Source organism: Nothoprocta perdicaria, unplaced genomic scaffold (assembly GCF_003342845.1).
Source record: "Nothoprocta perdicaria isolate Ctin4 unplaced genomic scaffold, notPer1 scaffold_189, whole genome shotgun sequence".
In the NCBI taxonomy this organism is placed as follows: Eukaryota; Metazoa; Chordata; class Aves; order Tinamiformes; family Tinamidae; genus Nothoprocta; species Nothoprocta perdicaria.
The window spans coordinates 251,099-267,667 of record NW_020455082.1 but is presented as its reverse complement, the minus strand read 5'-3'; the positions used below and the strand labels follow the sequence as shown (position 1 = coordinate 267,667).

The following is a 16,569-nucleotide window of genomic DNA, read 5'->3' as shown; positions in this document are numbered from 1 at the left end:
GTGGCCTTTTGGGGAGGGGAGGCTCCGGGTCGGCGTTTCCGAACACAGGGCTCTCGGCAGCCGAGGTGCCGTGGCGGCTCTGCCCTCTCGCCGCCGCCCCCGGCTTCCACGGGCAGCACGGAGGGTTAGATGGGGATCTGCCTTGAGAGAAAAGCCCAGAAGGTATTTTTACAGCCAGTTCCCCTATTCAGTTCACAACAGGACCTGGCCTCATGGACATTTAAATAAACAGGTTGAATATTTTAGTCTTTTATTGTGACAATCAGGCTTTTCTTGTTTAAAGCTGCTGTCTCGGTACCCTTTGTGCTCACAGAGGTGGCATCAGGTAGGTTTTGGTACCGCAGACGCATGAGCCAGGACATGTAACTGCAGGGAGATGCAGAAGGGCATGTCTGCAAGGAGGAGACTTCCTTTTTCCGTTTGGATTCTGGGCCCAGGAAGTTTCAGAGAACTGTTTTGTGTTCATGTCTGGTAGGAGCATTGCTGATGCTGATTAATGCTCAGTAGTGAGGGCTCCGGCGCACGCGCCGTGCATGGGGGAGCGTATCCGCTCCCTGCCTCGGGATAGCCCTTATTAACTGAACATACACAGTGACATGGGGGACGTATTTATTCCCTCCATTCTTTGAAGTACGCAGGGCTGCTATCCTCTTTAATATTTATCTGTATCACTGATTTTTATTTTCTGTTTTTTTCCCCAGAAAGAGGAGAATAGCTGTCTTTTCACTGTTGGTAATCATAATAATCCACAAATAACAGACCTCTGGGTTGAGCTAGGAAGCAGTTTTCCGAGCTGGAGAGAATTATCTGCTTGCCAGTAAGCTAGAATCCAGGAAAATACTGAAATTTTTGCTATAGCTAACAGTTGTTTGTCTCAAGAAAACCTTATTACAGCTTTATTGATTTTAAAAAATATAGATTTCTGCCTTACCTTGAGGCCAAAGCACTTTATTTTGAACAGCACCAACCTGGGAGGTGTTAGTAAACTTCATGTGGGTTCCCCCAGAGCAATTAACAACTTCTTTCTGGACAGCAGAAGTTTCAATGCTAGCAGTAGATATAAAACCAAAGGAAATCCCTAAATCACCCACCATTTCATAGAAATATCAGAGATGTTATTTCTGTTCACTGAAAAGATTTAATTTTAAGGTTCTTTTTTTCCTCGAATATTTTTCTTTTTTTCTGGTTTAAAAGAAATTAAGAAAGGTAGATGACTGAACATTAATTTTGCTGAGGAAAATCATATATGATGCTATCCCATTTTGACAAGTACAAAAGCAAGAAATGTTCTGAAACAAAGAACTAAAATCAAGAATTCTCCCAATATGCAGAAATCCCTGAAATATTGGCAGGCTAAAGCCACAGGTATAGAATCAAGACCTTTATAAATATCAGAAATAGTCAGTTAATAGTTGGGAAAGCTGTGGAAATTGTAGAGCTGAGTCTGGCAGAACAACACGAAGAAGTCTGGCAACTAGGGATGACTTTTAGAAAAGCAAAATTCTGGATTTCTGTAAATTCCACCAGATTGACTTGGGGATAATGATGCACATAGAAAGTTTTTGTCTTTTTTTTTTTTTCTTTTTAGCAAGATGAGGGTCACTGGAGGTGACTTTAGTCACTTTAGCAGGTGACTAAAGTTTTTGGCAGACCCACCAATATTAACAGTTCCAAAAAAGGCAGCCTTGCATTGCCCAGGGGTGCGCCAGCGGGTAGATCGTGTGTGGTGTGCCCGAACATTTGCTAGGCCATTTGCTGGGGTTCTCTTGGTGTTTGTTATGCCAGGTTGCTGGGTGCTCTAGAAATCCAAAGCAGTGTTAGATTGCAATTATAGTTGCAGGAATATTCAGAGAAGCTCTGTATCCTACGGACACTGGCGGGAGCACCTCTGCTGGTAACAAACACTCTCATTATAACTTAGCCTTTGAGATCCAGACTTGTAGCTTTTTCCCAAGTCCTTCTCGCCTTCCACATCTCTAGACACATCTCTCCTTATTAAAACAAAAAATAGGTAAATTTTACTCTTTAGCTTTAATGTCAGAGGTCTCTGTAGTCTTAAACGAGGGATTACTTAGATCAAAATGCTTATTTTGCTGCTTTTCCTTTGGATCCTCTGGTAGCTTAGCTTTTTAAACAGGGAAATCTGCTTCTTAATTATATTGCAATTTTTATTTCTTTTTCTTTGGTCCCTTATGCTTTTCCTCTGTTTCAAGTACCTGAGTAGCTTCCCTACTCTGTCAGTTGTCATTATGTAGATCAGCATCCTCCGATTAAGTCATGTTGCTTTTTCCTCTTACTGCATATTATACCTGTAATACGGGGAATGTAGTCAGGCAGGCCAGACAATCCAACAGACCATTAAAATTCCTCAAAAAACAGAGTTCATGGTATAATTACCTTTTCTTTAAGTTTCCATGTCTGCTAAGCAAGTGGAAAGCCGTATTTGAACAGATGTTTCTGTGTAAGTACTATTACATTATCTAAAACATGTTTGTCATTCTGCAGCCATCTTCCTGTTTGTTTTTTTTTCTTTTTTCTTTTTCTTAAAACCTAGGTGGAGTCCCAGTGAACCTTCCCAAAGTTGCGCTGTCTTGTAAAGATGTTGGCTCTATGATTAATATTTTACAAAGAGGTTCATTTAGAACTGTGGTGAGTTGCCAAGGTTTCTTGCTCGGGTCAGGCTTTCGTTTGCTGCTGCATCGAGCTCAGGTAGAGCATCAGATAGCATGATCTTTCTGCAGAACAACCCCAAAAGAGATGCCAGAGAGGCACGTTGCCCTGAGCTCTTGTGGGGTATCCAGCTTGCGCGGTGATGGGGAAGGGCTGAAGGCAACCGGCCCACCCAGCTCATCCTTTCTCAGGGTCTGGGATCACTTGGCTCTCGTTCTCGGGAGTCCTGCTTAGAAAGGAAAGAATACGAAAATATCGTAGTCCATGAGAAAAGATTCCAAAAAAAGGAGGAGGAACAGATTTCTCTGTTGGCAGAAAGGGTGTGAATTAGTCCGTAAGTTGTGCTTGTTGTTGTTAGCACCGTCTTTGTTTCTTTGACCCTTTTGGAACCATTCTGAGGTGGGAGGGAGGGCAGCGCAATAGCTGTTTGTCCCCAGTGCCAACGTTAGGGCGAAGGAGATTTCACAGAGTCCACCCAGAGCAGCTGATAATCATTATAGGACAAACTTACCTGCAGGCAACAGTTTGCCTTTTTGAAGCCTATAATGACTTGAATATTATAGTGTGCTATGAATAGTTTTCTTTTATTTCATGTTATGCCACCCTCGCAAATCAAATAACATATCCCTTGTTCAAAATAAACACACCTAAGATGTGTCTGCCTTGATGTTTTTAGCCTTACATGACTGAAATGTGTTTTTGAGATGGATTTTCCCTTGCCCTCCTAGCAATGTAAAAACAGGAGCCATCCTACGTGGGTTTTCCTTCTGAATGCCCTCTTTGTGTGCCCCGCTGCAGGGTGAGGGAATTATTTTTGCCATTCCAGAATGTGTTCCCTTCTAGCTGAAGTGGATGCCCCTGTGGGAACTGATGTAACAGGTGTGGAGCTTAGATCAAATATAGATCAGAGGCTTTATGTGGAAAAAGTGAAGTTTAATCCTGAACTTTCCATCTAGGAAAACATTGTAGCCATGCTGAGATTGGGATTAAAATGGCTAAGGATCATCCTGAAGGGTTGACTTTTATCTCATTAAAGTCTGACTTTGTTTCTGACACCAGCTGAAAGGCAGCGAATATCCCCTGGCTGCAAGTGTTGCAAACAATAAAACTGCACAGCAGGCCAGGAGCCAGGAGTGCCTGGGGTCCTAGTCCTTTCTGACTCGCTACGTGACCTTGGGTAAGGCATTGCCTTTCTCTGTACTTCCCTATCACGTCAGCTAGAGTTAACAATTATCTATTGTCTCAAATCAAAGGATTTTGAAGCTAAGCAACTTGATTTTAGAGCACTGTGAAAATTAAAAGCACTGCTGAAAGCTGAAGTTTGGCGCCTTGCACTAGAATAGTACGGCAGGTAGTAACAACACAGCTCTCACTGAGTCTGAAGGTGCTTGAGGTCGACAAGGAGGTGATGAGGTGAGAATTGCCCCCAAGACCCTAAGCTGCACGGAGTTCAGAGCCGGTCAGCTCGGCAGGGTGAGCACAGAGCCCGCAGCGCGGTCGCTGCACAGGAGGTGCCCCAGGCTGTGGCACTGGCCGTTCCGTTTGCGACTGCTGCACGGCTCGATTTCAAGGGCATTCAAGGGGGGAGCTGCTCATAAAAGACTTTCTTCCAGTGCTCAGTCTTGCCTGGTGCTTTGGTACTTTGGTAATTAATGTGCATGTGCTCTAGGAATTATTTCTTTTCTGTGTGTTCTCTCCTTATCTTTTTAGCATTGTATGGCCCTTTATTTTGGAGGATGGAGACAGGAAAGTATGTAAAGATACATGATGAAAAGAACAGTTTGGTTAATGGTGCTTGATGGATGGCAAGTGCGCTGTGATTTGTGACAGATCAGCAGAGTGTGGTCTTCAACATACAGCACAGGTTGAGTCGGGAGCATGCACGAGCTGGCAGGCTGGCGAAGAACAGATAATCCCAATTCAATATGCTTAATAGCTGTCTTTATATGCATGTCTTCTGCTATTTGTGATCCTCTTGTCAGCTTTGTCATCTGGTGGCGATTAAAAGCACATTGGGGTTGTACGAAAACCGCTACGTTTGTCGCAGGAAGAGGCGTTTTCTGCTGGTGCTGGGCAGTCTGTGCCGGTGTGCACCATTATCACCTGCTGTGACTGCCCTGTCCTGTGCTGAACACGCATACAGTCCTGCTGCTGCATTAGTTTGGGCATTGCAAAAAGCTGATGAGTGATTTGGAACACTCGCTTTGTCATAAAAATGCATTATAATAGGAGAAAACCCCTTTCAGACTGAATAAAACTCCAGAACATAATAGCAGGTTTTAAATTTCCCCTTAGGCTCTGCTGCAGTACACCTGCCTCTGTGTGTAATGCACATCTCGCTTAAATGTGTTATGAGTGTCGCTCGTGCGAGTGCTGCATATAGGAGCTGTCTACCTGTCTGCTCTGGACACTCGTGCACCCCATGCACGTTCAGACCAGCCCTTTGCTCCTCGGCAGCGGGAATCCTCGGCCCCTCTGTGCAGGCAGGAGCTCTGCTGGAAACAGCACATCCCAATCCACTCGATTCCCCTCTTCCCTTTCATCCTAAGGCGTTCGCTGCATAGACATTAAAAGCTTAGATAGATCTTCCCTTGAACACGTCACGGAGACAGTTTGCAGGCGGCAGACCACGCGGTTGGGAGCCCTCAGGCTAAGGAAGAGATGAGCAGCGATCGCTTGTTCCTCGGACGGACAAGCAAAAGTCGCTCCTGGACGCAGAGCAGCAGCGGGCCGGTGAGACAGCGTTCCCAGGAGCCGGAGCGCTGGGATGCACGGGAATGCCCAAAGGGAGCGGCGTGGGCCCATCCCCGCGCTCGCTGCCTCCAACACTGCGGCCTTTGTCTGCGGCCAGCTCGTGCCCCCGCCGTCACAGAGGCGCTTGCGCTCCCTCGGCGCAGGCCTCCGCGCACGGGCTTTTCTTCAGCTGCTCTTTGTGTCCGGGCGGCTGGTGCCGGGCGGGTTTGTGTGGCCCAGGGGAGGAGGGGCTCCTGTTTGTGCGGGGTTTGTAAACCCCGGGCGCTCAAAAGAGATGCTGAGCAAACGGGGCCTTGCTGACCTTAACCCGTCAGCGCCCGGCTGCCGCCACCGCAAAACTGCCCCGAGCGGCGTCAGCCTGTGGAAAATGGAGCTGCTCGCAGTGCAAGCCGCAGCTGTGATGGGCGAGCCTGCCCCCACGTTGATCTCAACTGTTCCTGGTTTCTCTTGGCGTGTTGCACATGTGCGTCAGCGAAGAGACTGCAAATGTGGGGAGATTAAATGGATTCCAGGATCCCAGCTCTTCCAACCCCCCTCTCAGTGCACCCTATTTGTGTGGTCACGCCAGGCAGGCATTGAGCCCCAAAAACGATTGTTGTTTTTTATTTTTATTTTCAGTTCTAGATTGCATAAATTGACCACAGTGCAAATGTATTAGTTTCATTTGTGATAAATACTTGTTTCTGTAGTCAAAGCTGGTATCTAAAGTTATTGAACTGTTTTGTAGAAAATAGTAGGATTTAATTATGCATTTCACAAGATAGTGTAAAGATTTTCTTTTTTTTTAATAGCAAGATAAGTATCATCCTGGTATTGGGGCTTGCAGTTCATATATTGCACAATCTACATATTCTATTGGTACACTGAGAAGTTGAGCAGACAGATCTTTTGGGGAGATGTGGGGAGGAGCAGAGGAGGAAGTACAGAGAATACAAGCCTTGGTGAAACATGAATCTGCACTCAGTCTTGACTGAACCTATTAAACCATTCAGGTGTCAGAAAGAGTTCTCTATCCTTTATGCCACGTGATTTATTTTCTTCATGAAAACAAAACCTAAATTTGCTTCATTTATTTCTCTTCAAGGAGCAATTTCAACCACAAAGCGCACGGGGATTCCAGGGCCTCGGGAAATATCCTCATCTGTCTCCAGAGAAAGAGCTGTATTACGTGGTCAAACCAACTCTAGGAAAACTCAGCCTAGTCCAACCTCTTCTGGTACACCCACTCCTACCAAACACATACGACCCGCTACCAAGTCCAAGCAAGAGAATGAAACTGGTGACAAAGCTGTTTTGGAGTCTCAGGTTAAAGAACTCCTGGCAGAGGCAAAGACAAAAGACTCGGAAATTACCAAACTCCGGTGTGAATTGAAGAAATGCAAAGAGAAAGGGTCACATAACCCGGAAGGGATGGGTGCTTCAGACCAAAACTTAGAAACATTATCACCTATTGATATAGATCCATTGATACGAACCCTTCAGGAAAAAAACAGGACTTTTCAAAAAGAGCTTGCTAGCCTGGGAGAAGAAAACCGAGCTTTGAAGGAGAAGTTGCTTTACCTAGAAAACTCTCCTCTCTCAGACACAACAACAAGCAGTGGAGGTGACAGCAGCCTCCCGACTCCAACCACCCAAGAATCTAGTTTTGGAAGCCCATCCAAAAATGCCTTGAAAGGTGAAACAAGTGAGCACACAAGGCAGCAGGTGAATGGGGGCACTCTACGCAATTCAGGTTCCTCCAGCAGCGATGTAACTAAAGCTTCCATGTCACCTGATGCATCTGATTTTGAACATATAGCAGATATACCTTCTAGGCCAACATCCTCCAACAGCAACAACTTCAAAGGTTCCAGATGCTCCACTACAGGAAGTTCTCCAAACAATATTAGTGACCTTTCTGTGGCATCTCTTACAGAGAGAATACAAAAAATGGAGGAGAACCACCATAGCACAGCAGAAGAATTACAAGCCACTTTGCAGGAGCTGTCAGACCAACAGCAGATGGTGCAGGAACTGACAGCAGAAAATGAGAAGCTAGTGGAAGAGAAAGCACTCCTGGAGACTTCCTTTCGTCAACACAGAGATAGAGCAGAGCAGCTGAGTCAAGAAAACGAAAAGCTAATGACTCTCCTCCAAGAGAGATCCAAGAATGAAGAAAGTAAAGCTCAGGAAGGGAAAGTGCTTGAACTGGAACAGAAATGTGCCGAAGTTCTTGAAAAAGCACAATTTGAAAGAGAAAAATTGCTCAACATCCAGCAACAGTTAACCAGTAGCCTGCGGAGCTTAGAAAGGGAGCACCAAGACGCCCAGCAGGTGATCAAAGGCCTGAGAGAAGAAAATGAAAAGTTGGTTAAACTTCTAGAAGAGGAACAGCAGAGCAACAGTGCAGCGGCAAAAAAGCTGGAGGACTGTAAGATTGCCTTAGAAGGCCTAAAAATTGAGAATGGGTCACTCAAAACTCAGTTAGAAAGCGAGAAGCAAAAGGCGGCGGAGATCAACGCAATGGGATGTACTGCTGACAGCTCTGAGGTGCAAGAGATGCTGAAAGTAGCTCATGCAGAGAAGGATCAATTAGAAGTATCTTGTACTGAGCTTAAACAAGAGCTGCTGAAGGCCAACAGTGAACTGAAGCATGTTCAGGGTCTCCTATCTAAGGTAAAGCAATAACAGCTGTAAAATATAACACTGATTACCTGTTCTTACACACACACACACACACACACACACACACACACACACACAAAACGATTTTGGTATTTATTCTGAGCAGTAGTTTAAAATATCCAAAATTTCCATTGCGTTATTTAGTCTTGGATGGAAGCAAGGGTCTCCTGATCTTGCCTCTACCCCTACTTCTATGTGCATTTTTTTGAGGAATAACTTCTAGCATGGCTGCGTTTATAAACTGAAAACTTTGCTTCCTCTAATATCTTCTGCAAAATTTAACATTACAGTGAATGGAAATGAATTCACCAGAATTGAAACAAGAGACTGGATTAATAAAAGTTCACTCTGATTTTATTTGAATAGATATTAGTGATTGTAGTGGAGAGAAAAGCCCGTGAGTAGTCAGCAGAAAGTATTACATCCTGGATAAATTGATTAGTAAGTAGTAAAGTATCAATATCATTGGCCATGAGAACCCAAGGGCATAATGCCCGTAGATGATATTTATAGGGAGCTCACTAATGGTGTAGAAACAAACCCCAGATGAGATAATTCCAGTAAAACTAAACTATTTTTACAGCATTGGAATTTAGGATTCTGTTTTGGTGGAAAAACAGAATCAATGACTTTTGTCATTGAAGTAATGACAAAAGAAATTATTTGTTTTAAAGCAGTTTTCCCTCTGCCTCTCTTGATTGCTTATGGCTTTGCTCCCAGCAATCTTGTCTATTAATGGTTCTATTTTCTATCTGATCCCGGGTGTTCAGAAGAGAACTGTAATGTGGGGTTTCATAGAAGAAGTGTTAATATAGCACAATCCAGCAATTAAAGTCCCACTGCTGCAGTTACAGGGGTAGTCACTGCGTGCAGCGTTTCCTGCATGGGGAGGGGATCATGGGATGAACTGTAAAATTAGCTTGTTACAGAGGAAGAGAGCATTGCCAAAAAGCACCTCCATGATTTGAGTGATTTAGGAAAACCAGATGTCCTTTCAGCTTAAATAGGTGACCACAGCAAATGGAGTTAGTAGAGGAATCTCCCTAGTGCTTTGGAGCGCTTGCGTAGCTGCAGCTCATGAAGACTAAATGAAAAACTGCTGAGTGCTCAGCCTCAGCAACAAACTTTTATTGCTTGTTTTTGAAACCACAGATTTCCCCTTTTTTCCTCTTTCTCCCTCTCGAATGAAGCTGTTTTGCATCACTGGCTGTTTGTGACACCCAAGCAAGACCACAGGCTTCTGCGAGGCTGCCCCTCAGTGAGGCTGTGCCAGTGCTGCTCACTGAATTGGCAGCGGAATTGGCCTTGCTTTTCCATAACTCCTTCTTGCTCCGAGATCTCCCCCAGCCCTGGAAGCGTTACTCCCTGGGCCTGAGCCAGCAAACTGCAGTGCACCATATTCCCCTTCAGTGATTCCAGATGTCCTATATTCAGAAAGAACTCATCTGCGGTAGCTAGCTCTACCACATATGTTTTGAGAATCCATTGGAAATGCATGTGGTAAAAGCAGCAGACTTGTTAATGTGGACAAATTGATCATCTTTGGCCCTAAGGCACTGATATAACTCTCAAACTGTGGTACAAGAATAGATTTAGAGCTTTTGAGGAATATCCTTCCTTTGTTCATCCCCTACAGAGGCTGTTTGGGTATTAGGAGCCTTATAAAGGAGACCTTCACTTCCTTTTCAACATCTTGTATTATCTTTATGGCCAGAAAAGAACACTGACATTCATAGCTCCTATATGTTTCCTGAAACTTGTTAGCACTGAAACTCCCTAGAGCAGAAGATCAGTTCTTAAGACCATGAGCTGCCCAGGGAAATCTCTAATGGGTGATGTCTATTAAGAAACAAAGTTAGATTTGCTGCTTTCTTTCCTCCCTTCCAGGCTGAGAATGAGTGTTGTCAACTGAAGGAGATGTGTGACCGACAGGCTGAACAACTGAGCAGAACTAGCCAGAAGTTGCAGGAAAAAACATCAGAGAATGAAGCAGATATAAAAAACCTGAAGGAAACGATTTTTGAGTTGGAGGACCAAGTGGAACAGCACCGTGCTATAAAACTGCACAATAACCAGCTCATCAGTGACCTAGAAAGTAAGTGGAATTGGGGAAAAGAAAAAAAAAAGCAATTGAACTCATTCTGGAAGTTCAGTTATGGCTGCAACAGGGAGGCAAAGGCATGTCTTGAGATGTGTGAAAAGGGCCTTACTTCAGAAATACTCCTATCTTGGCCATTTTTTTCTGTTCCTGTGCATAAATCACTATTTGACCAGTTAGTCCTGTAGAAATAATGTTAGAGACAGTCTCCAAGTCTCATTTTTAGTAAAAGAGGTATCACCCATTCTGAAAAATGGAATTATTGGCCTTTGTCAAGAGATTTTTTGAGTGGGAAAAACACTAGTAAGAACTGGAATTTTGCATCCGCTTTTGTTCGTGGAAGGGGAGCTGCCATCTGGTGGAACGAGCTACACATTTTCCTTATTGCTGCTGTGTGCAACACTTCATAGCAGTGTGTAGTGAATGTGTGATCCTGCACACGTGATCCTGTAAAGTATGAATTTTAAGGATGTTTTGAGTAATAAATCAGTGAATGAGTGAATGGTGATTCATTCTATTCCTGATTCATTGACAGAGCATCTTAAATTCAGTTTAGTCTCTCTTAGTGTCATTACTAGAAGCAAAACCAGGGTATATGGTTAACCAGGAATATATGAATATTTCTTCATATTTTTACTTTTCACTCTTGCTCCTACGTGTTTAATACTCTTTTCTCTTTTTGACTGTTCCAAGGTAGAGCAATGAAGCTGGAAGAACAAAAACAAGATACAGAAAGGCAGCTAAAGGCGCTGACTAAGCAAATGAAGGTAAGTCACTGAGTCTGTGACAAAGCTGAACTTTTATTGGACTTGAAAGAGCTGTATTTTTCTAGCACAATTGTAAAAAGTGCATTCTGTGTCTTTTTATTCTCTATTGTCTTCCTTCACTTGTAACTGATACTTTGTCTGGGAGGGAAAGTAATGTATCCTTCAAAAATTACTTTTTCTTTCTTCCCTATGAATTTCTGCTACTTTTGGAAGGCCATACCTGCTTTATAAAACATAAAGAGCCATGAGCTCTTTCCTCTTTTTAGTTGACAGTGTTTTCAATGGTATCACAAGTCTGAATGATCAGCAGGTGTTGCAAGAATGCTGATTGTGCTTTTTGTATTGATAGCTGAGAGGGTTGCTTAGCATCAGTTTCTTTGGCAATCTTGTCAATACTGTATGAAGGGGCAAGTATCTAGCTTGGCTTCAGCCTAACCATGAATTTTGGGGGAAAACCTCTTGTGAAGTCTGAAAGGATGATCAATAACTGGTGACATGCTCAGCTCCAGTAAGAGTGTTTAACAGCAAGTACCTTTGGGTGCCAATTGTTCTTTTTAGGAAGATACAGAAGAGTGGAGACGTTTCCAAGCGGATCTACAGACAGCGGTGGTTGTGGCCAATGATATTAAGTGTGAAGCCCAGCAGGAGCTGCGCGTGGTGAAGAGGAAACTTCAGGAAGAGGAGGAGAAGAGTGCCAGGCTGCAGAAGGAGCTGGATGAAGTGAAGGGCAGTAACAGGTTGGTTAGTTGCAAGGACCAAGATTTCGTCTCTGTGACTGCTAACACGCACGCAGTGTTTTGTCAGTAACTGCTCGTTGGCTTGAATGTGCATATTGTCTGGTTTTAACTCCTCTGACAGATGTTGCTGTGTTTTATTCTAAGATGTTTCTGTTCTTTCTCTTTTTAGTGATCTAGTTCTGCCAAGTAGGCTATGAAGGTTTTAATCGGATATTAATTTTTTAATAACAGTTGCCAATAACCCTCGTAGCTTTGTTCCTTATATTCCAATCTCTGTGCAGCTGTATTGAACCATCTGTGAAAAGTCTGTTTGGCTCTCTATATTTAATGGAACATCCAGAAGGGAACTACTTAATCTGAAAGGAGAACAAGAACGATCTATGTCCAAACTGAAATGAGAACTAGCTGGACTTATTTGTTCTGCAGATATGATGCTTGTTGATTGAATGATCTAGGATTTCTCACCCCATATATCCTGTCCATAATCTGAAATTTGCTATGTGATTAGCCATGTTAAATGGTTTCAGCATAGTCTGAACTACAAGTTAGTGTAGAGATGATTTAGTAACACAGCAAACTTGTCTGCAAAACAGTTGCTGTAATTGGAGGGGGAAATAGTAGATACGACACTGGAGTCTGGGATCCTGGGAGCTAAAGATGTAGCCCAGCATTGTGAACACTGTGTGTGGGGTTTCCTTCCATGGAAACATGGGAAGAACAAAAGTCAATGATACAATTGAAGTAGGAAATAATACATATGCTTTTACAATTCGCCTTCTGTGTGGTGCCTGAGCTTTTATGTAGCCTGTTTCATTCTAAAAGTTTTACCACTTGTCATGCTAAACTGTATAAAGTGAAAAGGAATTTATAAAGAAGGTGTAGCCCTCTACTCTTTTATTGCATTGGCTCAGGATGTGCTGGGGCTGCAGAAATGAAAATTTGTATAAGGTGAATGAAGAAAGACAAAATAACACAGTAAAGCTGTTTACCAAAAATATGTGACGAGTTAGCTTTGCCACTCTAGATTGTTCCAGTTAATCTCTCTTCCACTGGGTCTGTAGCAAGCGATAGAATAGTGACTGCAGAACGGTGAATCCTGTTATTCCGTATAGGGGAATAACATGCTCTTATGTTCCTTGTATTTTCTTACAGTTTTCCAGTCTAGAGTTTCCACAGACGTTCTACAATAGATAAGAGTAAAAAGATGGGAGGGATTTTGAGCAGAGTAATTTCCCTCTTTATTCCTTTGTTTTTTAATCTGGAGACAAATGTATTTCATTTAGCTAAAATGAATAGAAGATAACCTGTTAATTTGCAAGCTGGGATGTTTATCTTGCTTGTGTAAAGAACATGGCTCCACTTTCAGCTCATTGACTTAAGAAACCTAGATGTAAAAATTACTTTTGAAGTTAAATCCCCAGAATCTGTGTATACACAGCTCCAGGAGAACGTATTCTGACATGCATTTAATTAGACATTTTGGGCATTTGTCCCTCTCCCTCTTTTGCATATGTTTAGATATATGTCTGTCTTTTTTGTCTGACTATCTGTCTAGCTTGCTTGGAATATTACATTGGATCTGAAGGCAAAAATACCATCTACTGTGGGCAACATAGATTCTTCTTCAAAGACAGGTGCTGAGCTCCGTCATTTTGCGTCCGTCAATTTAGATGCTAACAGATTTGACTGTGTGTGTCACAGTGTCTGTGCAGAGATTATTTAGGAAAAAAATTCATCATGGGCATGGAGAGGGTAATGAAGCCTGTGCAAGTCATTGCCTAAATAACCCAGTGATCAACAGCTCAGCAGTGAAATTTAAAAACTCTGCTGACCTTTTATAAAACATTCTTGGAGTTCCCAAAGCTCCTGTTGAGGGCCGGTTTTACACTCCCAATTATTCTTGCATTCCTGAGGCCACCCTTCTCCCCAGCACCCACCTGCAGAGTCCTGGGGATGTTCTCATCGTGCCTTTAGCAGCGCTCACAGTGCTGCTGCTCACTGTCAACAGTGTGTCCTGGTATGTGGGTGACTTACAATGCGTGCTCAGTGCCAGTGGAAATGGTTTCTACTGCCTAGAAACACAGCCTATAAGGTATCCCCTGTATTTGCTCATGCTGAGCAGCTGTGCAGTCAACTGAATATCTGACAGTCTTCAAAAGCTCCGATTTCAAAGCTCTGATCGGAAAATATACTTTCTGATAGTTTGCTATTCAAAGATTTTTTTGGCAAAGTCTCAGCCATCCCTTGAGAGTCATTTGACTCCACCTCATAAATTGATCTTGAAGCCAGTTTATCTCCTTCGACATCCTGCCATTACAATGTTTGCCTGTGGCTGCCTGAGTTCCTGCCTCCAAGTTTGATTTCACCGTTACAGTCTTCTAATCAGACAAAAAGTCCCTTTTGGTTCAGGAACAACCAAAGAACTTGCAGAAAATGTCCAGATGAGGTCATCAGAGTTCATCTGAATGAAGGTAAGAGCCTCCCAAAGGCATCTTTAACACAGATTAAATGTCTAATTCTATGACTAAGAGTGTTGGGGGGAGGTTGGACCAGCATCAAAAGAGAAACGGAATAAGGAGGAGAGGATTTTCATTTGTCCCAAATTAGTACTGATTGAAACAAATTGATTAACTCACATGTTTTAGTGACTCGCAGGCTTTTCATGATACTTTACATCCCAATTAATGCTGCTTCTTTGTAATAAAATGGAAAAACTTAAAATACATCACTATGTAACTGCGGTGAACTTTGAGGTTAGGCAGTCATCATCCTTTTTCTAAAGTTTTTAATAACCACATGGCATAAAATCCTGAATAAACTGTTCTAACCTAATAGCTGACCCTTTGAGCAGGAGCTTGGACTAGCTGAACTCCTGAATTGCCCTATGATGCTGTATTAAGTCCCCACCTTTCAGAAAATTCACCTTGGAAATAAACTGTTTTTCCTAGATGCTTTTAGGAACAGATATCCAAGTGGTGAAAAAAGGAAGGAAAAAAAAAAAAGTATTTTGTGGTCAGTAATGCAAAGGAAAATTATTGCAAGAAGGACCCTGAATAAAAATGACCCTCTTTTGGCTTCATATGCACACATTTCCAAGCCTGTTTTAACAAGGTAGTATTCAGCAGCCATGAGAGCTTGAACGTCTTTCTTAGAATCTGTTTCCAAGTTCTCAACAGGATTTTGCTGCCCGGTGTCCTGCTGCATATGCAGTGGGAATGTAACGTTGAATATCATGGACCAAGAACTTCCAGGGAAGGCAGTTGGGCTGGGAGTAGTGCTGGGGAGCCAGAGAAATTGCATCCAAAATTAAAGGAGTTAGTTACCTAGAAAAATGAGAAAAATCTAACCAAATCTTCCAAAGGAGGATTGTAATGTAACCCACTAATTTGTTTCTGTTTTTCCTCCTAAAGTCTCAAGTGCCACAGCATGGCCTGTGTTACGTGCTTTTTTCTCCTAAATTAAGCCTGTACTCTACATGTATTAAAACCTGCTGCCAGTCTGTATGTGCTGATGTGCTGCTTCTGTGTGCTTGTGTTTGCAGCTGTTCTGTCTTACAGAGGTCTGATCAGCTCATTCCACTCACACTTAAAATGAGCAAGCTAGAATGTCAGAGTAAGATCTGATGAAATCTGTGAATCTTGATGTATTGCTTCTTCACACTGCATTTAGTCGCTCCTTAGAGTTTTTGGTATTAAGTGGAAATTATCCAACCAACTTTGGTATAAGGACTTTGAAACAGAAACTCTGACAGGCAGAGAAATTCCAGTTACCTGGGCAAGTTCATATACCTAATTTGAATGTATAATACTAATTGGTGAGAGGAGGGCAAAGCCCCCTGCCTCTCCTTATGTAATTTCTTGCTATCCAAACAACAGATTTTCTTGTATTTTGTATTGTTTTGCACATCAAGTCCCAGAGTGATAAGCCATTCCTTCCAGACTGCCCTAGCTCCACCAGCAGCAGTTTCCTTTTTGTCTGTAAGTAATGATAATGGAATGATTAGCTGTAAAATAGAGGGCTATGCCTCAGTGTGGGCATCAGATTGCTCCTTATAACTTGTGTTGTCTCTCTCTCTCTCTCTCTGTAGGTGCCTGATCTCGACCAGCTAACACAGCTCTGGGTGGAAGCAAAGCCAGGCTTGTGAGACTCTTCAGGACATGCCTTCAGTTGCAGTTGAGAAGGGAAGTTTCAGCTGGAGAGAACACCTCCAGTTTATTATCGCTCTGCCAAAGTGAAGTGTGTCGCAAAGTGTGAATGCTGCTCTCAGGTCCATCCTCTCCCTGTGGGCAGGAGCCTGCATCTCTGTTTCAGAAGGCTTCCCTCTTCCGAAGACTCCTTGAGGCAAAAAAAACATTCTGAATTCATTTTGAATCAACTAAGCCATAGGAAGTAATCACGGAGATTTTTGAGACTGAAATAGCTGATGTTTCTTTTTGGAGTGATGGGGTATTTTCCTTGAAACAGAAATTCAGACATGTAATTTTAAGTTTAAACAAAAAGGAAACTGAATGTGTATGTCTGCTTGGTAAACCTTAATGCACATACACATGGTATGTTCTCCGTATAATACTATATTCATAAATCTCTATACGTGTGTCTAAATATCCATATGCATACAGGTCTGTATGTATACACGCACACACAAACTCACGTGATCTCTGGATTCGCAGCTGGGCAAGTTGCATGGGGAAATTCAGTTGCTGGAGGCCACTAGGAGAAGTGCCTGGCAGCCCGAGGTGGTTCATCCCGCCGCTGTCCTGGGTCAGGTTTTGCTGCCGCGTTGCCGCCGGGTGGCGTGTCCGGCCCGGTGCACGTTCAGGAGCACGGGATGCCCGAGCACCACATCCCGCTCGGCTTTCAGCGGAGAACATCCACCCCA

General features: G+C 43.1%; 1 protein-coding gene across 1 annotated transcript in view; it reads left to right on the top strand.

Moving 5' to 3' along the window:
- The window catches only part of SPECC1 (sperm antigen with calponin homology and coiled-coil domains 1), a 59,288-nt gene that overhangs the window by 15,769 nt on the left and 26,950 nt on the right, over positions 1–16,569 (top strand). Inside the window, exons 3-6 of the mRNA XM_026036941.1 lie at positions 6,509–8,079; positions 9,976–10,183; positions 10,880–10,953; positions 11,512–11,690. Coding sequence (XP_025892726.1) covers positions 6,509–8,079; positions 9,976–10,183; positions 10,880–10,953; positions 11,512–11,690 — 2,032 coding nt within the window. The remainder of the gene's footprint in view (positions 1–6,508; positions 8,080–9,975; positions 10,184–10,879; positions 10,954–11,511; positions 11,691–16,569) is intronic.